Source organism: Phocoena sinus, chromosome 16, assembly GCF_008692025.1.
Source record: "Phocoena sinus isolate mPhoSin1 chromosome 16, mPhoSin1.pri, whole genome shotgun sequence".
NCBI lineage: Eukaryota > Metazoa > Chordata > Mammalia > Artiodactyla > Phocoenidae > Phocoena > Phocoena sinus.
In genome coordinates, this window is record NC_045778.1 from 32,969,211 (window position 1) to 32,995,697 (window position 26,487).

The 26,487-nt window shown below is 38.6% G+C and overlaps 1 protein-coding gene across 6 annotated transcripts in view; it reads left to right on the forward strand.

Moving 5' to 3' along the window:
* NRG3 (neuregulin 3) overlaps positions 1–26,487 on the forward strand; it is a 1,061,953-nt gene that overhangs the window by 812,030 nt on the left and 223,436 nt on the right. For all 6 annotated transcript variants that reach the window (XM_032607268.1, XM_032607267.1, XM_032607269.1 and 3 more), the window contains exon 3: positions 12,439–12,512. In XM_032607268.1, the coding sequence (XP_032463159.1) occupies positions 12,439–12,512 (74 nt within the window). The remainder of the gene's footprint in view (positions 1–12,438; positions 12,513–26,487) is intronic.

Genomic DNA, 26,487 nt, shown 5'->3' on the forward strand with positions numbered 1-26,487 from the left:
TGTATGTCTCAGATTTCCTTTTCTTTTCACTCTTCCTTATCAAGCTGTGTATGGCTTTGCTTCAGGAATCACCCACACTACCCAGGCAAGGAACAAGGCTGGTCTGTTTGATCTCTTGTTGATATCATGCTCTCTCACTGTCTCCGTCTGAGAGCAGTGAATTCCAGAAAGGACATCACAGTCCTCCAGAGGAGCCTCTTCTTATGTTGTGTCTTTGAGGGCCCTCTTTCTTCCTTTGGTATTACTTGGGCTCCTGGCCAGGATGCTCTTACAGTTTATTCAGAATGTATGCAAAATAGTAGCTAGTGATTCACACGATCAAGTCACAAATCTGCACCTAACGTTTACAAACAACATTACTTCATCTCATCTTCACCACATTCTGGAAGTAGCCTTTCAGTGCTTTGGCCATTTAAGAGCTAGCTATTGAAATTCCTATTCTCCTCCTCCAGGCTCTGTGAGCTCATTATGTCCCTTGCATGGTTGATAGAAATAAATATAACGTGCCCAGGCTCCTTATCCTTAAAACAAGTGATGGCTAAATTTATCAGAACAAGATATAGTGATAGCAAAAATATTATACATTAACTTTAATCTAGATGTCCCTATTGATGGTTCTTACTTCTCTTGACTATTCAGATGCTTTTACTCTCATGTGGGTACAGTTGCCGGGTCTAGGGAATAAAATACAGGACACCCAGTTAAATTTAAATGCCAGATAAATAATGAATACATTTTTAGTATAAGTATGTCCCACATATTACATGTGGGACACACTGATGTAAAAAAAAATATGTTTATTTGAAATTCAGATTTAACTGGGTGTTCTGTATTTTATCTGGAAACCCCAGATACGGGAGAATCCAAATTCTGGTCTTTGCTACTCTATAGCTATGTTACCCAGCTTAGTAATGGTTATGGACTGAATTGTGTCTTCTGAAAACTCGTATGTTCAAGAGTTAAATTCCAGTGTGATTGTATCTGGAGATAGGGTCTTTTAGAGATAATGAAGGTTAAATGCGACCATACAGGTGGAGTCCTATTCTGATAGGATTGGTGGCCTTAGAAGAAGTGACAGAGAGAGATTGAAGAGGGAGAGCCAGATCAATCTCTCTCTCTCCACCATGTGAGGTAACAGAAAGCAGCCATCTGCAACCCAAGGGGAGAGCCCTCACCAGACGCATACTTTGCTGACACCTTGATCTTGGACCTCTAGTCTCCAGAACTGTGGGAAAATAATTTTCTGTTGTTTAAACCACCCAGTCTATGATATGTTTTTATGGCAGCCCAAGTTGACTAAAATGGCAAGTTTAGCATGTTTTCCTCTGGCTCAGTTTTACATTTCTTGCTGAACTGTGAGCTGGAAAAGACGGTTGTCACTTTTCTTCCACTGACTAGTCTCAGCATGTGAGTCAATTACACTTCTAATTTCAAGAAAGTAGAGAGAGAAAAGTGAAGGAATCTGCTAATAGTTGAACCTTAAGCCTCAGAGAAATTCTGTGATTGGCTAATCTCACAATCTTAGTGACATCTTAAGTGAAAATAATAAAGAGGGATCATAGGGAGTAGATGGGACAATAAATCCCGGCCCGTCGTTGGCTGGGAACTATCAAAGGCAGTCATGGGAACTTTGAATTAACTAAAGAAGTGGGCAGAGAGAGCATGACTGTCCTCTGACTTTAATGTTAGAACCTTAATTATCTGCCTAAATTTTCTGATTATTAAACATATTTATAAGCATTGGGGGCAATGTGTGTCTGTGTCTGTGTGTGTGCAATGTGTACAGAGCACACACTAAATCAAGGCTCATAACCCCACTTAGAGATGAGCACCTGAGACCTTAGAGAGGTCAGTCACTGACGTCTGTCATACCTCTAAGTGGCAGAATTACGGGTCGTTCTGCATCCATAGGCCATGCCTTTTCCACCATAACAGGCTACCTCCCTTGAAAACTAGAACCTCATGTTCGTCATGTTAGAATTTATGTATACTAGGAAATTAATAACATAACATTTTCTCAATTTGAATTTATGAAGCAAAATTCCATCTATCCTCCACTTGTCATTATTATTCCCTAACCCTTTTGCTCTTGATAAAGACAATGATTATTTTACTACCTCTAATGTGATATTGAAATTAGTCTTCCTGCAAGAAGGCCAATAGATTACTTCTGAATTTACCTTCTTAGCCTAAAAAGGGATTCTTTTTTCTTTTAGATGCAGTAAAAATCAAAGCTAAGTTAGATAGAATGGCTTTTTCAGCCCACGTAGCTGATTTGGATACTATTGCTATGCATCCTAAGCCGTGTAGTACCTTCACGTCATGTTATGTGTTTTAATTTTGTTCATGAAGTAGTAAGGCTGAGTGAGGCTCTTGACCAAATAGGGTCAGAAATTTCTATAAAGGCCAAGATATTTATTCAGACTGACATGAGAACTCCTTAGCCACTGATTGTTCAAAAGCGCATGTACCATATATGGGAGTAAGAGGACGATGTAAACAGGTTCTGTCCCTCTGGTACTAAAATTGACCAATGAAGTGTATGGGTGCCTGCTGGACCAGGAACCTAATGTTTGCACATGGTTGAGAGGAACTTGCAGTTGAGGAAACACATGTTTCTTATATTTTTTTTATGTCTCAGACTTGAAATCATTCTTTTCCATTTCATCTTTAGAGCTCAAATATTAACTGAATGCAGCACACCTCCTGAATTTGAGCAGATGCGTTCAGATTCACTTCTGAAATCATATCAGTCTCATGATGAAGTAATTGGCCTCCATCTACTTTTGAATTCAAACTTTGCTAAAGGGAAATTTTAAAAATTATTACATTTTCTGAAAATTGCAGTTATAACTTCATTAGCAAGAATAATCATGGTTGTAAGGTGAGTGACATAAGCAACAGTTGCCTCAGCCGTGGAATCTGTGATATATTTGAAAGCTGTTGATAACACATTGGAGGGACCCTCATGGGTTTGAAGGCGGTTGTTGCTCTACAGTTTAAAATAATCTGATTCTAAATTCTTCCATCTGTAGTTCAAAGGATTTTAGAAACACTGTACCTACAGCCAGGCTATAGGTAAATTCAATTCCACTTGATTAACTTAAAGATCTTGCTGTCTTAATTAGTGCTCCTTTTAAATAAGACCACTTAATTAAGTTCTGAATTCAGCTAGAGAAAACGTACACCTTAATCAGTGTCACAGTATTCTCCATAGCGAAACCTAGATCTCAGTTTCAGCAGTGAGTGGCAGGGAAGGGAATTTGTTCTAACACCATTAATAATTTTTGAGCCTATAACTCTAGGCTGCCGATCCTTACCCAGAAAAGTTTCTGGTCCCCCCAGCACACATTTGCATTCAGTTAGAGACCTGGTTTGGGATCCTGGCTCCAGAACCCCCCATCTCTTCCATGCTGGGCAATTCATTCACCTTGCTGAAACTGTATCTTCTGTTTTTGTTTGTTTGTTTTGTTTCTGGTTTATTTTCTTTCCTTTTTAATTTTCTTTTTCTTTTTTTATTAAACTGAGGACAGTCCACAATCAAGAAAGGTCGTTCTTTAAGAGTGGTACTCCTAAAGATCCATAGTTAGTGAATACCCCTTAAATTAACACAAAGTGTAGGACGTTTGCCTTTAAATCAGTGACCAGCCTCTGTGACATGGTTTGCTTAAGAACATTTTGAAATTGGATAATAACTTACAAATCTAGGTCTTTCATTCTTACCATAAATTATGGCTTCAGTTCATGATATTTGGACCATATTTTTAAATACTAATCTTAGGAAAGATACCTGGGTGAACGACGATTTATGTATCTACTGAATTTCCATGAAGAATGTCAGAAAGTGCCACAGATCAAGCAAGGACTTTAAAGTCAACTCCAGCTGAGTTTGTACCTAGTTCAAGTACTCACTGGCTGTGTGATTTTGGAACAAGATGCTTAACCTTTCTGAACCTCCGTTTCCTCACTTGAAAAGCTGGGATGATGATTCCAAATTCAAAGAATATTTAAAAAAAAACTAACACGTGTTGAGTGCTTACCATGAACAACAGGTGTTATTTATTCCTAATAATAATTCTAGGAGGGAGCTACTATTATTATCTCCAAGTCACAGATGAAGAAAAGGAGGCAGAGGAAGGCTAAGCAGCTAGTAAATAGCCGATCCTGGATTTAAAACCAGGCTGTTCTCCAAACCACCCTGCCTCTAAAATGTAAAGTTTAAACGCCTGATGATTTTTCCATTTTTCCCAACCAAGGGCTGACATTGAGGCTGAGGAGAATTGGCAGGAGATAATTGCCAAACTGGAGGGATTGTTCTTTTATCAAATCAGCATTTAATAGGCCCCTTAAAATTGGCAGACGTGTATATCACTGACAAAGTGTCTACTTTCCTGTAACACCAAAGAGTAACTACCATTTTTTGGTCTATGAGTAAAAGTTGGTACAGTCGGGAAACAAACCATACAGTTTGTCACCATTTCTCTTGTGAAGTTAATTGATTTCTGCTAGTTTGAATTTTGTGTCTAAAATCAAGTTTCCAAGAAGGAAGCATGTATACTTTCTCTAAAATGTATGCAGAGACCAGGCCCTACACCAGGATTGAAGCAAACATTTGAACATTTTTCTAACCTCCATGTATTTCTCTCTGTAAATTATGTAAAATGCATCTCTGCAAATACGCGAGGTAGAAGGTCCCTAAGCACAAGAATGGCCAAAATTCATGTATGTAATATCAACCACGCGTGCTTGTTCATTTTTTCTCCTTCCTGGTATCATTCCCATTTTGTTCGGGTTTAAAGTGGGGAACAGGGATATTAAAAGGTCTGCGTAAAGTATATCCATTGCAAATACTAAGTGAAGAAGTGAGGCTATAAACTCAACAGTGTTAATCATTCTGATATAGCTGAGGAAGAAGTGATAAGAGACATTGTGTTGGCTGAGCATCCATGTAGTTAACAGAGACTGACAGTAAAGACAGAGTAGCAATGGAGAAGAAGGAGGTGAAGCAATGATCACATCTTCCAGTAATGAGTAAATGACCAGGGAATCAACAGATGAGGATTGAGAGGATGGATAGTATAGTTCCCCCAATGGGACAGTTTTTGTGGTATTTGTTTTTCTTTTGTTTTGCTTTGCTTTGCATTGCTCTCCTAACAGGAGGAAGCAGGAGAAATGGAAGAATAATCTGAAAATGTAGGGAGGCTGTTGGTGAGAAGCGAGAGTTCTTTCATTTTCACTCAAAGTCATTAATATTAGCTCTCATTTGTTGCTATTCACAAAATGAGTTCAAAGAAATAAATTGGCATGTGAATATCGTAAGAGAAGAGATGGGCATGGTCTGAAGTTAATAGTGTGGGCTGATGACCATGGGAGCACTTTTAGCTGGCCAAAGGATGCCCATTTCTGTGGGAACATCAGCAAGTGAGCTGACCATTTAAAATGTCTCTTCCTTGGGCTTCCCTGGTGGCGCAGTGGTTGAGAGTCCGCCTGCCGACGCAGGGGACATGGGTTCGTGCCCCGGTCCGGGAAGATCCCACATGCCGCGGAGCGGCTGGGCCCGTGAGCCATGACCGCTGAGCCTGTGCGTCCGGAGCCTGTGCTCCGCAACGGGAGAGGCCACAACAGTGAGAGGCCCACGTACCGCAAAAGAAAAAAAGTGTCTTCCTTGGGGGTCCTCTACATCCAGGCTGAGTGCTAGGTTCACTGCTTCTGCTTTAACACACTAGACAAATCAAGTATTAGCTTCTAGCTGACAATCACGTATTTTGTATTTTCTTATCTTTGCCAGTATTATTTTCTTTTCTTTTGCCCAAGAATTGCCTTTTAAAACTTTTCTCTAAAACTGGGCTTTTCTTCAGGGATGATGTAGAAGGGGAAAACATGAATAGAAAGGGTGGCTTGTTATTTTAGGTACAGCTGAACAAGTGGGAGGGGCATGAGGGCCAAATCAGAAGGATGTAAGGAGTAGAAAAAGTGAGGTCTGCATTTGAAACTATAGAGCTGGCCCTATCCCTGTGGAAAGGGAGGGACCTGGTTCGTGATTTGGCCCTGAGGCTCACCAAGAGAGATACTTTGCTGACGCTTAAACTGGGCTCAGAATCTCCAATTTCTGACCCCACTTCATTGCCAGGAGCCAGTTTCCCTTGTTCAGGGTTACCACACCACGGTTCTCTCTTCAACCCCTCATCCGCCCTACCCCGCTTTGGACATTGTCTCCTCAATGATGCCCTTCCCCACTGCCTTTTAAATTTGTAAATAAACAAAACACACAACACAGTCAAGAACTCACTGATTTCTGAAGTGACAAGTCCTTCATCTCAGAGTAGGTGAACACACAGAATTTAAGACTAATTTTTTTTTTCAAAATAAAATTCTTAGCTCTTGCTGACTGAGTTGACTTTGTGGTTGTTCGGCTGTCGATAACGCTTCTCCCATTTTCGTTACCCAACTCTTTATAAACCGTGGCTGTCTTTTCTATTCTAATCCTATTCTTTGGCCATCTAGTTGTAGAAGCAAAACTTACCTGTTAAGACCACCAGGGAACACTGATATTTTTAATAAAATTTCTGTGATGCAAGCCTTCTCAGGGATAAATAAATTCAGAGAACAGGCAGTGGATGAATTCAGTGGAGCTTTGAAGCAATGCAGAGTAGAAAAATAATAGAGTATTTAACCTGGTTAACGCAAGATTTGTGCTTTTTTTTTTTTTTTCCAAACGTGTATTTACCCTTAAAGATTACACATGTACTTGTAAAATTTTACTAATTCTGTCATGCTTTATTAAGATGAACAAACAGAAAGAACTTTCTGTTATATGAACTTCTCTTGTTCGTATACCTGTATCTCTCAGAAAACAAAAAATCTTAAAAAACAGTCTCAAAATCCCCCCACAACTAACAAAAACCAAAACAAACATGCAATGATATTTCTCAAAAGATGTGCTGTTTATCACACTGTCCGAAGGTCTGCCAAACCCAATCTGTTCAACAGAAGTGCATCTTAGACATTTTTTTCTTTTGCTTTATGTCCTTAACAGTGTCGTAAATTCAATTTGAATAAAGGCCAACTAACAATGTTAGGGCAGCTTTCAGAGAACAGGAATTTATTTCTTCATCACAAATGTGCTTCAGTCTTAAGTATTTTCTGACTTTGTACCATTATCGAACCAGTGATATGCCTGCTTTATTTCAAGTGCAATAAATGAATTTTTAAAAAGGTTCTGAAAAAATGTGTCTGCTTAAGCAAGTTCTCTCAATAGCCTGTTGGGTATTTGGGGTGTCCATATGTCAGAAGTCTTTGTTCTCAATCTATAGGGAAAATTGCCAAATACACTCCAGCGTTCCAGGCTTAAAAAGGTGCTAAAGAGAACCTGCCCCATTACCTGCATTCCAGTTCAGCTCACAATGAAAGGTAGAAAAATTACCTACGTGCCTTTCACTGTGACTGCTCCAGTTGCAATAGACTTTATCTAATAAAGTGTTTATTACACTCAGAAAACAAAGCATATTCTTTTTTTTTTTTTTTTTTTAATATCTTTATTGGGGTATAATTGCTTTACAACGGTGTGTTAGTTTCTGCTTTACAACAAAGTGAATCAGCTATACATATACATATGTTCCCATATGTCTTCCCTCTTGCGTCTCCCTCCCTCCCACTCTCCCCATCCCACCCTTCCAGGCTGTCACAAAGCACCGAGCTAATATCCCTGTGCCTTGCGGCTGCTTCCCCCCAGCTATCTACCTTACTACGTTTGTTAGTGTGTATATGTCCATGACTCTCTCTCGCCCTGTCAAAACTCACCCTTCCCCCTCCCCATATCCTTAAGTCCATTCTCCAGTAGGTCTGCGTCTTTATTCCTATCTTACCCCAAGGTTTTTCATGACATTTTTTCCCCTTAAATTCCATATATATGTGTTAGCATACGGTATTTGTCTTTTTCTTTCTGACTTACTTCACTCTGTATGACAGATTCTAGGTCTATCCATCTCATTACAAATAGCTCAATTTCATTTCTTTTTAAGGCTGAGTAATATTCCATTGTGTATATGTGCCACATCTTCTTTATCCATTCATCCGATGATGGGCGCTTAGGTTGTTTCCATGTCCTGGCTATTGTAAATAGAGCTGCAATGAACATTTTGGTACATGACTCTCTTTGAATTTTGGTTTTCTCAGGGTATATGCCAAGTAGTGGGATTGCTGGGTCATATGGTAATTCTATTTGTAGTTTTTTAAGGAACCTCCATACTGTTCTCCACAGTGGCTGAACCAATTCACATTCCCACCAGCAGTGCAAGAGTGTCCCCTTTTCTCCACACCCTCTCCAGCATTTATTGTTTCTTGATTTTTTGATGATGGCCATTCTGACTGGTGTGAGATGATATCTCATTGTAGTTTTGATTTGCATTTCTCTAATGATTAATGATGTTGAGCATTCTTTCATGTGTTTGTTGGCATTCTGTATATCTTCTTTGGAGAAATGTCTATTTAGGTCTTCTGCCCATTTTTGGATGGGGTTGTTTGTTTTTTTGTTATTGAGCTGCATGAGCTGCTTGTAAATTTTGGAGATTAATCCTTTGTCAGTTGCTTCATTTGCAAATGTTTTCTCCCATTCTGAGGGTTGTCTTTTGGTCTTGGTTATGGTTTCCTTTGCTGTGCAAAAGCTTTGAAGTTTCATTAGGTCCCATTTGTTTATTTTTGTTTTTATTTCCATTACTCTAGGAGGTGGGTCAGAAAGGATCTTGCTGTGATTTATATCATAGAGTGTTCTTCCTATGTTTTCTTCTAAGAGTTTGATAGTTTCTGGCCTTACATTTAGGTCTTTAATCCATTTTGAGCTTATTTTTGTGTATGGTGTTAGGGAGTGATCTAATCTCATACTTTTACATGTACCTGTCCAGTTTTCCCAGCACCATTTATTGAAGAGGCTGTCCTTTCTCCACTGTACATTCCTGCTACCTTTATCAAAGATAAGGTGTCCATATGTGCGTGGGTTTATCTCTGGGCTTTCTATCCTGTTCCACTGATCTATCTTTCTGTTTTTGTGCCAGTACCATACTGTCTTGATTACTGTTGCTTTGTAATATAGTCTGAAGTCAGGGAGCCTGATTCCTCCAGCTCCTTTTTTCGTTCTCAAGATTGCTTTGGCTATTCGGGGTCTTTTGTGTTTCCATACAAATTGCGAAATTTTTTGTTCTAGTTCTGTGAAAAATGCCAGTGGTAGTTTGATAGGGATTGCATTGAATCTGTAGATTGCTTTGGGTAGTAGAGTCATTTTCACAATGTTGATTCTTCCCATCCAAGAACATGGTATATCTCTCCATCTATTTGTATCATCTTTAATTTCTTTCATCAGTGTCTTATAATTTTCTGCATACAGGTCTTTCGTCTCCTTAGGTAGGTTTATTCCTAGATATTTTGTTCTTTTTGTTGCAATGGTAAATGGGAGTGTTTTCTTGATTTCACTTTCAGATTTTTCATCATTAGTATATAGGAATGCCAGAGATTTCTGTGCATTAATTTTGTATCCTGCTACTTTACCAAATTCATTGATTAGCTCTAGTAGTTTTCTGGTAGCATCTTTAGGATTCTCTATGTATAGTATCATGTCATCTGCAAACAGTGACAGCTTTACTTCTTCTTTTCCGATTTGGATTCCTTTTATTTCCTTTTCTTCTCTGATTGCTGTGGCTAAAACTTCCAAAACTATGTTGAATAAGAGTGGTGAGAGTGGGCAACCTTGTCTTGTTCCTGATCTTAGTGGAAATGCTTTCAGTTTTTCACCATTGAGGATGATGTTTGCTGTGGGCTTGTCATATATGGCTTTTATTATGTTTAGGAAAGTTCCCTCTATGCCTACTTTCTGGAGGGTTTTTATCATAAATGGGTGTTGAATTTTGTCGAAAGCTTTCTCTGCATCTATTGAGATGATCATATGGTTTTTCTCCTTCAATTTTTTAATATAGTTTACCACATTGATAGATTTGCGTATATTGAAGAATCCTTGCATTCCTGGAATAAACCCCACTTGATCATGGTGTATGATCCTTTTAATGTGCTGTTGGATTCTGTTTGCTAGTATTTTGTTGAGGATTTTTGCATCTATGTTCATCAGTGATATTGGCCTGTAGTTTTCTTTCTTTGTGACATCCTTGTCTGGTTTTGGTATCAAGGTGATGGTGGCTTCGTAGAAGGAATTTGGGAGTGTTCCTCCCTCTGCTATATTTTGGAAGAGTTTGAGAAGGATAGGTGTTAGCTCTTCTCTAAACGTTTGATAGAATTCACCTGTGAAGCCATCTGGTCCTGGGCTTTTGTTTGTTGGAAGGTTTTTAATCACAGTTTCAATTTCAGTGCTTGTGATTGGTCTGTTCATATTTTCTATTTCTTCCTGATTCAGTCTTGGCAGGTTGTGCATTTCTAAGAATTTGTCCATTTCTTCCAGATTGTCCATTTTATTGGCATAGAGTTGCTTGTAGTAATCTCTCATGATTTTTTTTATTTCTGCAGTGTCAGTTGTTACTTCTCCTTTTTCATTTCTAATTCTATTGATTTGAGTCTTCTCCCTTTTTTTCTTGATGAGTCTGGCTAGTGGTTTATCTATTTTGTTTATCTTCTCAAAGAACCAGCTCTTAGTTTTATTGATCTTTGCTATTGTTTCCTTCATTTCTTTTTCATTTATTTCTGATCTGATTTTTATGATTTCTTTCCTTCTGCTAGCTTTGGGGTTTTTTTGTTCTTCTTTCTCTAATTGCTTGAGGTGCAAGGTTAGGTTGTTTATTCGAGATGTTTCCTGCTTCTTAAGGTGGGCTTGTATTGCTATAAACTTCCCCCTTAGAACTGCTTTTGCTGCATCCCATAGGTTTTGGGTCGTTGTGTCTCCATTGTCATTTGTTTCTAGGTATTTTTTTATTTCCTCTTTGATTTCTTCAGTGATCACTTCATTATTAAGTAGTGTATTGTTTAGCCTCCATGTGTTTGTATTACAAAGCATATTCTGAAGAAAGAATCCACGGCTCCCATCTCTGACAGAATGATCTCTTTGAATTCTTTTGTTGATTTTGTCGATTTCTAACAACCAGAGGATTGTTTTTTAAATCTGATTTTTTCGCCAGCAGCACAATTTCCTCCTCAGTAAGTAGGACAGATTCATCCCACAAGCAACAATGGATGTGTTCCTGCTTAACTTGAGCATGAGAGATTAAGCTTCAAGCAGATATACTAAATGCCACCTCCCTGCTTACAGAGACTGCTCAGAGGCAGGCGTGTGGAGCCTCAGCTGTATTTTGTTCCTTGAACTGCCAGCTCATGGGCTGAGGCTGTCCGAGGCGGCCAAGCAGCGGTTTTTTTTTTTTTTTTTTTTTTTTTTTTTTTTTTTTGTTGTTGAATCTTTTCTTTCTTTCTTTCTTTCTTTCTTTTTAAACATCTTTATTGGGGTATAATTGCTTTACAATGGTGTGTTAGTTTCTGCTTTATAACAAAGTGAATCAGCTATACATATACATATGCTCCCATATGTCTTCCCTCTTGCGTCTCCCTCCCTCCCACTCTCCCCATCCCACCCCTCCAGGCTGTCACAAAGCCCCGAGCTAATATCCCTGTGCCTTGCGGCTGCTTGATTGAGCGAGCTGTGAGAAGACTGTGGACTGGCAGGGCTGAAGCGATATGCCCCATTGCAGGGGCTTTCAGGCAAATTCCCTGCCTCCAAATTGCACCCACCTTAGGAAAGTTGCCTTGTACAATGCCTCGCAGAAAGTACGCACTTTGCACCTGTTTGCTGAATATAAAAGAGAAAAATGAGGAGAGAAAAATGTGAGTTTAAAGAAAATGCACAGAGGCCTTGCACCTAGAGATAGATGCCTTTCAGATCTTGCCAGATCTGAAATAAATGCTGCTATTTCTGACCCAGCAGTTAGGTGGCACTGACTGGAAGAATTGCTAAGTGAAAAAAAAGAAAAAAAGGTAAAATTAGCAAATGAACAAACTAGTAAAACACAAGGAAAATAAACAGCCCAGATCTACTGATAATATTTGATCAATCACGTTAGAAAATGATTTTTGGTTAGGAAAATAACACTTGCAATATGATGCTTTCTGAAGGGATATTTGCAGTCTTTTAGAGACCAGTGTGTTGCGTAAAGAATCCTGCAGAATTATGAGGGTAACCATTATTCATACTGCCATGAGGGGCATCTTAAATTGTTACTAAGTTTGCTCATTAGATATTACCTATAAAACTATAAAAGCAAAGTGGTGCTGTTTTTTTACACAGACACGACTAAAATTCACCTACTATCAATGTTAGAAACAGACTGAACCAAGCCACACAAAAGCATGAATGTACTGTTCTCACGGTGATATAATTGGTGGCTACTTTGCTTGTTGAAATCTTGAACCATTCACAAACACATGCATATGTTTGTCGTTTACCCCTTTTCTCAGGTGCAAAGAAGGCTACCAAGGAGTCCGTTGTGATCAATTTCTGCCGAAAACTGATTCCATCTTATCGGATCCAAGTAGGTCAAGCGTTTTTCTTCTGTCGCTAACACAATATAAAACTCTGAGCCACAGTTGCTAACTCACGGCTGTATCTCAGTTTTGTGTCTCTGAGTGCTGCCAAGGGTGGGAGCTCGGGACAGACACTCACATTCAAAGTTTGTTCAGAACTGTCTCTGTCCAGGTGTAGGTCTTCTCCAGGGATGGGGTCTGATTTCCAGATTCATCTCTACCACAGCCCTCTGCTGGGAACTGCAGCAAGTCCTGCTCCCTTAGCTTTCAGACTCCCCCACTATCACTCCATTATGAAAGCAAGAATATAGAAACATAAAAGACCTTATTTTTTATCCAAAAGAGTATTATGAGAACTATAGTATCGTATTGCTTCTTACCCACTGGTTGGTAATTTGTGAAAATATTAAACCTATTAACCTTTACCTTCCTAAAGTAAGGAAATACACATAAAAATTATATAAGAAGTTTTCAAACCAACTGTGAAAACCTCATTTTTAGCAACACTCTTCGAGTATCAGCGATTACTGTACCAATGACAAATTATTTGGTTTTCCATTCATGAAAGAAGACAATTTGCCACTACAAGATATTGCCACTCATTAGTTTCTGTCTCTATACAGAGTAAAAAGTAACGTTCTATATGAATATGCCCAATTCTGGTCAAATGTGAAATTTTTACTTTATCTGTAAATAATCAGCTCTTTCAATGACTGCTACAATTGAATTGCCACTAAGGAAAAGGGGACTTTTATTGAATCAGAAGTTGAGTTCAGTGAAGATAATGACAGACATTTCCAAATCGTAAAGGCAATATTTTGGTTCTCTGAATACCAAACATGCATAGCATAAACTTTATCATGCATTGACAGCAGCCAGAGGTCGCCCTGTCTGTGAATATGTACATCGCTGCATAATGACCATGTTTAGCCATCCTTCAACACCTTTTCAAAATGCATATTTCCATTTCCCCCTTGAATTTTTAGGTATGTTTCCTCGGGTAAATGCAATATTTTTTAAAAAGGAAATTTTTGTTTAATTCAGTTTGCTTGTGTTTTATCTTGTCAAGGCAAACTGCCACTGTACAGCGTTCACTCCTCTTTTTTTTGCAAATTTAGCTCTCCTAGAGAAAGGTGGTTGTTGCCTAAAAGCCAGCAACCAAGCTAGCCATGATCTGTGTTCTCTGAAATGTGAGGCTCTGGTCTATAGGAGTTTCCCAGGTAGGGGGCAGTTACTAGAATGTGTTGAATCTTTCCTATCTTGTGATTTTTGCCACTTGCTAAGCTGATGTCTAAAAGGTACGGTTGTGGCTAGAGACGTATAATTTGGAATACTAGAAATCTTACAAAGAAGAGTGGGTTTGCTGATTTCTTTCTTTCTCTTTTTATTCACTTTGATGTATTATACTTAGCTTCCCTCTTTGTTTTTTTTTTTTTTTTTCTTCCCTTCTTTCTTTCTCTTTCCTTCCCTTTTACTGTCCCCTTTCCTTTTCTTCTCTTTATTATTTTCTTGCATCCCTTTATGCTTCCTCCCTTCCCCTCCCTCCCTCCCTTCCTTCCTTCCTTTCTCTCTCTTTTCCTATATAGCTGTGGAATATCTGTCCAGTACGGGTACTGGGACAGGGCTTGCATATGGTACAGAATGGGTAAAATAATCTTTCTTTACACAGTCTAATCACACCTTTGCCATTCAGTTGAATATGATAGTCCATCACTGCAAAAGCTGAGAATGAGGCCACTATAAGGACTGTGTGCTTCTCAAAGAAAAATGATCCCATGATCAGAGTCACCAACCCTGAAAACCTTGGTCTCACATACACGAAAATATTTAGTTCAACAATACTTACAGTGGTGAAAAATAGACACATTCTGAAAAACAAGATTATGTTTAAGTAGAACATTATATGGCACATCGATCACGTTCCAGTAAATTATTAAAATAAGAGCTGTATGAAATAGTCCTATTAAGTGAAACAGCAAATTAGAAAATTATTTTCATGTAAGATTGCAATAAGAACTTTCTTTGGTCCAAAGGTGGAAAAAAACAAACACTAAAATGCTAAAAGGGAACTTTAAGTATTGGGGTTATAGAAGTATATGAAAAATTTTCCTTTTTATCCTGTTTTCTGTAAAATGACATATCATTATGTGAATCAAAATGCCAGGATGCCTTGTGTTGGGCCGCACGACACAGGCCTGCAAGCCCTGTGCTTGCCCAGCTTCAACACCAAAGAGCGAGCCCAGAGTCAGCAAGAGACAGCAGTGGCTTAATGGATGAGGACGCTTACATGTCTGAAGCAAGGTCCTGGAGCAGGACCTCACCATCTGTGGCAGATGGCGGGCAGAACACGGTGCGGGCTTTGCTGGGGTTGGGGGCAGGGCCACCAGTTATAGGAGGAATTAACATCAGGTCGGCTCATTGGTTACCAGGGAAACCAGCAGAGGGACAGCCTGCTTCTCACTGCCCCTTTGATAAGCTATCAGAGTGGAGATGTTCTGATCTAAAGCTAGGACAGTCATTAACTGGAGCCTGGGGCAAGTATGTAAGAACGTCAGTCAGGTGAGTAGGGTGTAGGTGAAGCAGACACTAGTCTAGTCGAGCAGGGGATGTCCAGAAAACAGCCGTCTTGTGTGTCCTGACCATATACCTTGAAATTGAACGAAACAAAACAAAACAAAACATCGAGAAACCTATGGGTGAGTCCCTGTGACACAGTTTAAATGGGAAAAGCATTTATTTCCCATTCATCTATGCACGCATCTATTTACTTATGCAATCATTAATTCCTTCCCCAAATATTTTCTGAGCACCCACCAAGGGCCATCTATAATTGGTCAGATTCTCTCAGTACAGAAGTGTACAAACAGGATTTAAGCTCTAAGGCCCCCCAAGGCTAGTGAGGGAGAAAAACATGTAAACACATAAGCATGGGCCTGTTTCTGGCGGAAACATTTATTCCTTTGTGATCTTGGCAGATTTATTAAGCCCCTGAGCCTCAGGCTTGTTATCTGTATACTGCCAATAATAATACCTATAGGCATCTGTCACCATGATTGACAGGAGGTCAGTTCCAGGTAAACGTTAGCCTACTTCCTTGCTCATTCATTGTAATCATACTAATATGTGTTCAGAGTTTACATGTGTTAGGCACTGGGCCAAAGGACTTTACTTGGATTATCTCATTAAACCCTCACAGTCAAAGTCCAGCAGAGTTACTGGCAAATGACCACATTTTGTAGATGAAGAAATTAGGCCTCGGAGATATTAAATCAACTTGCTCAAGGTCCCACAGCTAGTTAATGCTGGAGTCTGACTTCCAATCCACATGACTTTGGGACCTGAGCTCCCGACTGCAGGGCTCTTTCCTTCCTTTCCTAGGCCCCTCCTTCCTCTAGTTATTTTCAATATATTTATCACTCTAAATTTGATTGGCTGAAACTCAGTGACCTGCAGCAAACATTATTCTAAGGAGCAATATTTGCACCATTTTCATATCTTAATGCAGCAACTTGAGCTTCCATAGAGATGTAAATCCCTAATGAAATTTCCTTGTCAGAATTCTTGCTGAAGGATCGTTTAATTTGCTGCTCATGGTATCTTGGAATGACTCTGCTCTGGAAATAAGCATCCCTCCAACACCCTCCCTCTGCTTTTCCTCCTCTCCTCTCCCTTCTTCTATCCCCATTTTCTGACTGTATGTTCTATTTAGTGAAATCCTAAGGAACAGTGGGTAGAAGTCTCTGCTGTTTTATTCTCCCCCAGGCGATGCAGAGTTGATCAGAAATGTGTACCTTTGTCAATTAATTTATTATAATTATAATAATAATAATAACCTCAAGTTACATGCATTTAGGGAAGCAAAGCCAGGATGTCACTGTGAGAAACTCAATGGCTGGTAGGACCAGTGTTTGCACTGTGGCCCCAGGCTGGGTCTTCAGACCTGTTATTCCAAAGACTCACAAGCTGAACCTGTAGTCAGCTCTACTCAGGAAGACTTGTATGCACATAAGAATCAAACTTATACAATCTGTTGATGTCAGTTTTCGGAAAAGCATAATGCACTGTCAGATTACTCAAAACCTCATGTGGACCCAGGGTACGGAAGCCACATTGCCATCACAAGGATGAATAAGCAGGGCTTCAGAAGAAAGACAGTGAGAGGAGCAGACTTTCATCAAGATCCAGAGGACGTGACCTTCTGTGGAGGAGCCAGGACCAGCTGATCTAGAATTCCTGAAGAGCTTATCCCTGTACCCTGCTTCCTACTGCTGCCAACACATGGATAGCCACTGTGAACTTCCAGGAAGCGCCATCATCTTCTTGATGATTTCTAATGTAATCGCTTTGGAACAAATCCATTTTCCTCACAAATACAGGATCGACCTGTAGACTCCTGTTTTCTCTTATCTCCAGTACCCACCCAAGTCAGGTACCATCTCTAGCCTTAAGGCAGAGCTAGATGGAACTGAAGAACCATGAACTGGCCAAGGTTTCAGGCAGATATTGTCCTGGGTCGCCCCGCTTCAGTGCACATGCCAACCTGAGTTATCAGTAAGATCCTGATCTCATCCTTGGCCAAGGAAAGCCTGAGAGCAGCTCCAGAGAATGGATTAAGAGGAGAATCAAAGAATGGTACAGGGTGGAAAAGACACCCATCTGCAGTGCGGGTCCTCTTCCCGACACACAGCCAGTGGTAACCATTTCCGGTCCTCACTGTGCCTTCCTGTCCACATCAGCATCTAATACCCAGTATCCTCAGGGCTGGAGGGAGCTGATAAGTCTGCAAGCCCCAAGTTTGGCCCGGGGCTTATACAGCTTAAACTCTCAGTGTCATCTGCTCTTCCGCATGGGAGGATGGAGGCTAACTTCTATCTCTAGTCTATATAAACCATTAAAAGAAAAATTTCCACAGACAGTTTACTGATCTAGTAGACTTTTATTCAGCAATTCATGAATCAGGCAGCATCCAGTCTAGCAGATAGAAAGGAGCTCTGAAGAACTGTATAAGATGAGAGATTCTTAAAGACCAAAGTGACCAAGAACAAGGAAGTTAAACTGGGTGTTTGCTTATTGGTTAAAGCAAGGTTACACCACTTATATGGAGCAAAGGAAACTCAGGTAACTCGTGCTGAGCAGGCAAGCACTGGTTGGTTAAGCTAAGCCTTTCTTTTCTGGGAGAGCCAAGCATAGAAACTTAGTTAAGTTTTTGTTTGCTGATGTGAGACTTAGCATGAGTGACTCCATCTTGGTTTTAACCTGGTAACTTTAACAGTACTGTCTTACATTCATACTTTGGTTTCTTTGGATCTTAGAAATCAGGCTGTGCTCTCAGAGTGCCCTGTAAGATGCCAGCAGCCTGTCAGGATACGATTCAGATGAAGACTAGCAAAAAATATGATAGGAGTTTTTAGACTCTCCATCACTCCAAACTGGGCTTGTGTACCCCAGCTTCTCAGGAATAATCACTTTGCAGATCCAAAAAGTAAATTTGCTGTGACGTGTGGTTCTAGCCACAGAGGGAGCACCAGGCAGTGAACCAGTTCACAGAGCCCTCTTCAGAATGGTTTGCAGGGACAACTAACTCATCAGGTCTGAGCACTATTGGTCTCCTTCCCTGTGTACCAGGAAACAGATTGGGCCATCACTTACCCAGTGCCCAAACAAGTCAGCCCAGGGCAGAGTGGTGGTGCTTTGCCATGCATGGCACAGTGAGGGAGAGGGAAACTTGGGAGAGCCTCCAAGAGCCAATGTGGGGCCTGGGAGCCCAAGCAGAAGTTGGCTAAGCAGTTGCAGAGGTTTCCTTGAAGGGTATCAGTGGGGAGTTTCCCAAAGAGACCCATGTTCCACCCTTTTGCCTTTCCCGATTTCATGTAGTATATGGAAAAGTGTGCAGTGTGACAACTACTAGATGGAAGGGTATAAGAAAAGGTCCTCTGAATCAGGAGTTAAAAGATCTTGATTCTAATCCTGTGACCACTTGCTCTTAGCAGTGTAGCCTTGGGTGAATCACAGTGCAATTGAGCCTCAGTTTCTTTATCTGTAGAAGAATCCTCCAGGCACCCTGGTTAAAAGAAGAAAACAGCCCTTAGTACCGAGCAGGCTGTCCCTGCAAGCCATTCAAAAGTAGGGTCAAATGCACAGCTGAAATAATCTTTTTATTCATTCATTCACTTAGCCCCTAAGTAATTAAGCACATATAAAGTACACCATGCTGTGGATTCAAACAGTAGTAATTAAGGGTCCTACCGTCAATAAACTTATCGTCTGGAAAACTGCATTTATTTAAATTGAATTATAGGCTCCAAAGAATGTGCTGTCTGTAAGACATTAAAGTGTTTTTTTTTCATTCACTCATTCAACTCTTACTAATAGTTTGACATGGGACAAGTTGCTTAACCTTGATGGGTCCTGGTTTTCTTCTTTATAAAATCAAATATTAATTGTCTCTATTGCAGACAGCTATTGTTGGATTAAGTAAAATCTGTTCAGAGTAGTTTGTGCTTGACACATGGTGAAAACTCAATAAAAGTTATCTAGTATTATCATTATTTTTTATCTTAACTGTTATTATTGCCTTTAAAACTACATGGTGTTGCTGCATGAGACATATTATCTGACCTCAAATATCTTCAGTTGCACAGAGGCAAGAAAAAATTGTACAAACAAGTACAAATAATACACGTAAAAGACCAGACAGTTTAAGAAACTATCATCAAAATGGGGGACAATAAAAATTCACATGAAGTGGAAGGAAAGGCTTATCTAGGCAGGAGCATGGCAGTGAGTTTTTCACATGGGGTGCTGTGGCTGTGTACTGTTGCACAGGCTGCACACTGCCCAACTTTACAAGTATCATTTGTACTGAAGTGTGAGTGATTCTCTATGGAGGTGGGCTACATGGTCCTGGGTAGGAAATTTCCATTAATAAGTTAGGTGGAGAAACAGAAGGTTCTTAAGGGCACAAAGCATAAACTAATAACCACTTGCTCTTGGCCCATTAATCCTTACTGATGAGAGGGGATGTCTTTCCAGACTGAAATCTACTCAGAATACTTAAGTCCCCTACATTACTCTGCCCTCCAGTAGCCATAAAAGCATTGTTAGTAGAATGTATTAATATGTAAAATTTGCAATTCTTAATACCCTTTTTCTGGCCTTGAAAGAAGAGTACCAGAATTATCAGCTTTTGATCATGCCTCTTTGAATCTTACAAAGTCCATCAATTCTATCAGATCTATGCTGTTTTTAGATATTTGATTGCTAGCCTAACTTTTACCAATTAAACATGTTAATGCACACCATTTCTAGAACAGTAGGAAGATTAATATATTTACAAGAAAGAAAAAATTTCTCATGATCACATCACTCAGAGTTTACCACTAATGATTATTTTAGGTCATAGCATTCCCACTGTTTTGTAATTTTTATGTGGAATATATAGTCACCCGAATTTGGAAAATATGTATGTTTACATTTAATATATGTCCTTTAAAAAATAATTTGTAAGCCATGCATTGCAAAATGTGGTGAGATTACACATAATTTTTCTTGTCAACATTTTTCTCTATTTTTCTAATTTTCTACAATACATATATATTAATAATACTTATTAAAAGAATGATAATAATAGCACTTTTTGATACATCTACATGCCAGGCACAGTTCTAAGCATTTTTCAGATAATCCTCAGATGGCCCTTTGAAGTATACAATAAAAACCCCCATTTTAATGATGAAGAAACTGACACAAAGAGAAGTAAAACTGTTTGCTCAAGGATACACTTTAAGTAAGTGGTAGGGCTGGAATTTGAACCCTGTAAGTTATGCAGTCTAAATGTGAAAAATGAAAAGGCAATCTCAAAAGTTGACAGTAGCTTTTTCCCATAGAGTTATAATCATTATGATTCCTCTTACTGGTCCCCTTCCTTTGAACATCATTATTTTTCTGTGTGACACTTCAGACTCTGCTGTATTAGACTTTGAGGTATCTGCTGAGACATTATGTATGGGTCCCTTTACAAAACTGTGGGCCGGGATGAAGGAGGGAGAATGCCGTCTGGTTTTATCTAGTTTTATTTTTCCAACTGCCACTTCAGTCCCTGGCAGAACAGGGCGGTCTCCAAGGCAGGTGGGTGAGGGAGTCTTACCACGGTGTAAGTGAGCGTGTCCTGTGGTGATGTTCTCTGTTATTTTTTTTTTAATTTTTCTTGCAATATAGTTGACTTACAGTGTTGTATTAGTTTCAGGTGTACAGCAAGGTGAATCAGTCATATATATATATATATATATATATATATATATATATCTCCATTCTTTTCAGATTCTTTTCCCATATGGGTTATTACAGAATATTGAGTAGAGTTCTCTGTGCTATACAGTAGGTCCTTATTAGTTATCTATTTTATATATAGCAGTGTGTATATGTTAATCCCTATCTCCTAATTTATCACTTCCCTCCACGTTTCCACTTTGGTGACCATAAGTCTGATTTCAAGATGTGTGAGTCTGTTTCTGTTTTGTAAATAAGTTCATTTGTATCATTTTTATTAGATTCCACATATCAGTAATATCATATGGTATTTGTCTTTCTCTGACTTACTTCACTTAATATGATTATCTCCAGGTCCATCCATGTTGCTGTACATGGCATTATTTCATTCTTTTGTATGGCTCAGTAATATTCCATTGTATATATGTACCACATCTTTTTTTTTTTAATTAATTAATTAAATTTTGGCTGCACTGGGTCTTCATGGCTGCACACGGGCTTTCTCTAGTTGTGGCGAGCAGGGGCTACTCTTCCTTTCAGTGCACGGGCTTCTCATTGTGGTGGCTTCTCTTGTTGTGGAGCACAGACTATAGGTGCATGGGATTCAGTAGTTGTGGTAGACAGGCTCAGCAATTGTGGCCCACGGGCTCTAGAGTGCAGGCTCAGTAGTTGTGGCGCACGGGCTTAGCTGCTCCACGGCATGTGGGATCTTCCTGGACCAGGTATCGAACCCGTGTCCCCTGCATTGGCAGGCTGATTCTTAACCACTGTGCCACCAGGGAAGTCCCTACCACATCTTCTTTATCCATTCCTGTGTTGATGGACATTTAGTTTGCTTCTGTGTCTTGGCTATTGTAAATAATGCTGCAGTGAACATTAGGGTGCAGGTATCTTTTCGAATTATGATTTTTCTCCAGATATATGCCCAGAAGAGGGATTGCTGGATCATATGGTAGTTCTATATTTAGGTTTTTAAGGAACTTCCACACTATTCTCCATAATGGTTGCACCAATTTACATTTCCATCAGTAGTGTAGGAGGGTTCCTTTTTCTCCACACCCTCTCCAGCATTTATTGTTTGTAGATTTTTTGATGATGGCCATTCTGACAAGTGTGAGGTGATACCTCATTGTGATTTTGATTTGCATTTCTCTGATAATTACTGATGTTGAACATCTTTTCATGTGCTTTTTGGCCATCTGTACGTGTTCTTTGGAGAAGTGTCTATTTAGATCTTCTGCCCATTTTGTGATTGGGTTGTTTGTTTTTTGGATATGTAGCTGCATGAGTTGTTTGTATATTCTGGAGATTAATCCCTTGTTGGTTGCTTTGTTTGCAAATATTTTCTCCCATTCTGTGGACTGTTTTTGTTTTGTTTATGGTTTCCTTTGCTGTGCAAAAACTTTTAAGTTTAATTAGGTCCTATTTGTTAATTTTTGTTTTCATTACTCTAGGAGGTGAATCAAAAAAGGTACTGTTTCGATTTATGTCAGAGAGTGTTCTACTTATGTTTTCCTCTAAGTTTTATAATATCCGTCCTTACATTTAGGTCTTTAATCCTGCCGTGAGGCTTCCACTCTGCCCACACCTACCTCTCTGAACAGGAAATCCTAGCACTGCTCTCCTTCCCTGACTAGAGGGCACCTACACCTGTGGTTGGTGTAAGCTGGAAGTTGTGTAGCCCATGGGTTACCTGCTCTGGGAGGCTTCAGTTCAGAATGGGTGCTCTGGTTCCACCCCTCCCCCATTGCCCTTCCCCTACCCTCTCCAATTTGAGGGATCTTAATAGGGTTCTTACTACTCACACAAGCTGTTGATAGCCTGAGTACGTTCAGCCTTCAGTACAGTTTAATTTTATATACACAGTATTTTGCAGTTTATTTCTATATTTGTCATATTTGGCTAATTACTTATGCATGAGGATGGCACCTCCACACCAGCGATTTATACATTGATGTGGCTTTCTTCCAGTATCCATAAAGTATTGCCATTTTCACTGAAAATCTATGTGGAGATAACCTTTAGTGAGTATTCCAGTGGCCTTTTTATTTAGAAGTTTCCAAGCGGTACACTTTGAGTGAGCATAAGAAGAATTGAAAGAAAAATGGTGGAAAGTTTCGCCAAGAGTATCTGAAGATTAAAAACCAAGAAACAGTAACCACAAGACTAAATTGGCCTTTACCCAAGGGTGTACAGGGCATCTGAGATTACCTTGCTCATAGCTCTTTGTGCTTCCTCCTCATACTCCATTTTGGATAAATTTAAATCACATCTAATAACATTACATGCATCACTAGAGAGTTACCACTACCCTCTATGAAATACAGAAAAAAAAATAATGATTTTCCTCTATGTTAGTAAGCCTTTCCTAAATGCATCTATTTATTTACATCCTGTGCACAGAAGCTGTTATGTTTTGGAGATAAATAGCAGAATTACTTGTTAATTTTGAAAGTGTTTTATATGATGCTGTTGCTGGGAGATGACCAATATGGTGCTGTACCAAGCTGCGCACCCCCCATCCTCCTTTCCTTGAGAGAGCTATTTTGAGAGAGCATGATAGAGCAATTTCACTCTTGTGTAACTAACATGAAATGGAATGATTTGAGCTATTACCATCTTCATTTCTAATTTGGTACTACCATCACTCTTTCATTTTTATCTAGTTTTAAAAATTGGACATGCAAATTGTAAATAGCCTCTCATAATGTGGATTGTAAAGATGAGACAGAAAAGTATAAAAATCTACCACATTGTTGTTAGTAATCAGAGACACAGGGTTATGGGTTTTCTCTTAATACTAAAGTCATATTTTTAATTCCAACAGAGATGTTTTCATGGAATGAGGACATACTGTATGGCAGACATTGTCTATGCCACTATCTCTACTTCCTCGTTTATTACCCACCCCTTACTTGGGGTTATTCTATAGTTGAGGAAACTAAGATTCAGAGAAATTAATTAACCCATCAAAATCACTGAGTTTCTAAGAATTTAAATTCTAATCTGCAGATTATACCCTTTGGCTTTCCAAGTACTTTCTCTTAGGGACCAATAAAGTGTTTGTGTTTTTATTTTTAAGCCAAGGAACTGACGTTTCAAGGACAAAGTAACACAGAAGTTGGTTTTAGAATGTTTGTTGCAATAGGAGCTTTTTAATTTATTTATCTATTTATTTATCTAGATAGATCTCTCTCTCTATCCTTTGATTGTTTGCTTGATTGATTTTTCATGAGGAGTTAAGGGCAAGGCATTCTCCATCATGGCTAGTGGTATCCTTAAAAATTCAACTTAAAATAGGTGAAAAGATGGGTGCATAATTAGTACAGTTTGGGATAGAATGCTGTATTAAGCTATACAGTACAAGGTGCATAGTCTACTTCCTAACACACAACAAGCACTTGATGAAATTGTGAGCAGTTATAATGAATTTTTGATGATTTGTTTTATATGAGAATAAACTTTTGAGAACAGGCACTGGATCTTCTAAATTTCTGGCTCTCTTAACTTTTCAGTCTCCCCTTATGAATAGAGGTTAACTGTTCAGTTTTACTGGATGGTACCTTCATTGTCTCCATTTTCTTTGGAATCTTGAAAACCAGTCCTTTTAAGAAAGTTCGGTGGTGTAAAAATTAATCGGGAATTGATCTGGCAGATAAACACTTGATTCCCCACTGTGTTTTAAACCATGAGGAGGCTTTCAAATTTTCAGTTTTTCCTGGTTTCTTGTCTTCACAGCAGTGCTCTGTAATTATGCCTGCGGGAAGTTTCCAGATATTGGGCATAGCCCACCTCAGTGGTCTAGGAACACATTCCAGACCCAATCGGAGTGTTTCGTGGATAATCTGGAAGTGTTTCCCCTCAATTAAGAATGAACAATGAGGAATTTAAAACGCAAACATTTCTATAATGTAAGCCAATTCTGATATAAATAACATTTATTAAGGACCTATTCTGGTTCATGCAAGAAACTTTGCCAGGTACACTCACATATGTTGTATAGGTTATCATTTAACTCTGACAAGTACAAGATAAAATAGTTATTTCTATCCCCATTTATTTTTGAACAATACAAACAAGACTAAGTAGGCAATATCTAGAGGAAGAAAACTATGGAGATTTGTTGTGGAAATAAGAAGACAAATTGAGAGAAATAGCGTGCTCTAATATAGAACATATTTTGTAAAAGTCTATTGTTTCTTGAATATATTTCACTATAGTTTCAAATAAAATCCTCAGACTACTTCTTAAACCTTTATTTTAGTTTTTCTTTATTTTTGTGTGTGTGTTCCATTATGAAATTTAATCAGCAGATTGTTGAAAAATAAAATGCAGATTCTATAGGCGAACAGGGATTGTGTTGGGTTTGGTTACCACTATATCCCAAGTATTGTACCTAACATGCTTCCATCATATCACACGTAGAAGTGTATTTGATTGAAGTAGTGAAACAGAAGCTTGTCCAAGTTTACATGTTTTTCTACTTCTCATTTTTAAATATGTTTTTTAGTCCATACACTTCAAAATTTAGTATCAGCTCAATGTCTACGACTTTGCTAAGTGTTATGAATAATTAATATAGTAACAATATTTTAAAATACAATTTTTGTCATAGTTTAATTTTAGGATAGTAATACATTCCTAGGATTCAAATCAAACAGTATAAAAAGGTTTAAGATTAAAGTCTTCTATAAGACTTTCCCCATTCACCCATTTCTCCTCTCACAGGCAATCAGTGTTGTTAGTGTCTTATAAAACTTTATAGTTATTTTATAATATATTTATAAATGAAAATAATGTATTTATTATAAATACATTATATTTATAATTAATATATTATTATACTATATTTATAATATAGTATATTATAAATAAATAATATATTTCTAAAAGCAAAATGAACCAAAAATCCCCCCTTTTTTTGTATAAGTAACAGCTGATAGTACACACTGTTCTGTATTTTGCTTTTCCACTTAGCAGTGGATCTTCAAGGTAATTTTATTTCAGTACCTATAGAACATTTGCATTCTTTTTACAATTGAATAGCCTATTTCTTTTTACATCAATTGCATATAACATAATATGACAAATAGCATCTTCTGTGTGGATTTGTATTTAGGTTATTTTTTTATTTACAGTATGCTGTTTTAAACAGTATGAGGGATAAATTTCTGGAAGTGGAACATCTGAATCCAAAATATGTACCTCTGTAGATAATTGGGCTTGTCCTCATCGTCAGTCCTCCAGTCGTACCATTTTAAACTCTCACACCTTCTCCAAACCTTCTGTTTCTCCAGTCTCTTCAACACAACATATTGCTTTATCAAACTACTTTATCTTTGTTCAAACTTAGAAGGGTGCTAGTCATGTAGTTTTTAATCTAATTTCTTTTACGAAGAGTGACATGGAGCATCTTTTCATATGTTTAAAAGCTAGTTTCCTTTCCTGTGAACTCTCTTAATATCCCTTGGTGAGTTTTCTGTTCAGTTTTTGTAATGGTTTGTAGGAGTTGTTTATATGTAAAGGAATTTAGGCCTTTGACAGTGAGTGATATGAGGTTGAAATCGTTTGTTTTTTTCTTTTAACATTTACATTTTGTCTTTGGTTATAGTAGTTTGTGCCAAGCAGGAAACATACTTCCTTCCTTCCTTCCTTCCTTCCTTCTTTTCTTTTCTCTTCTTTCTTTCTCATAGTATAATAGAATGAATCAATTAC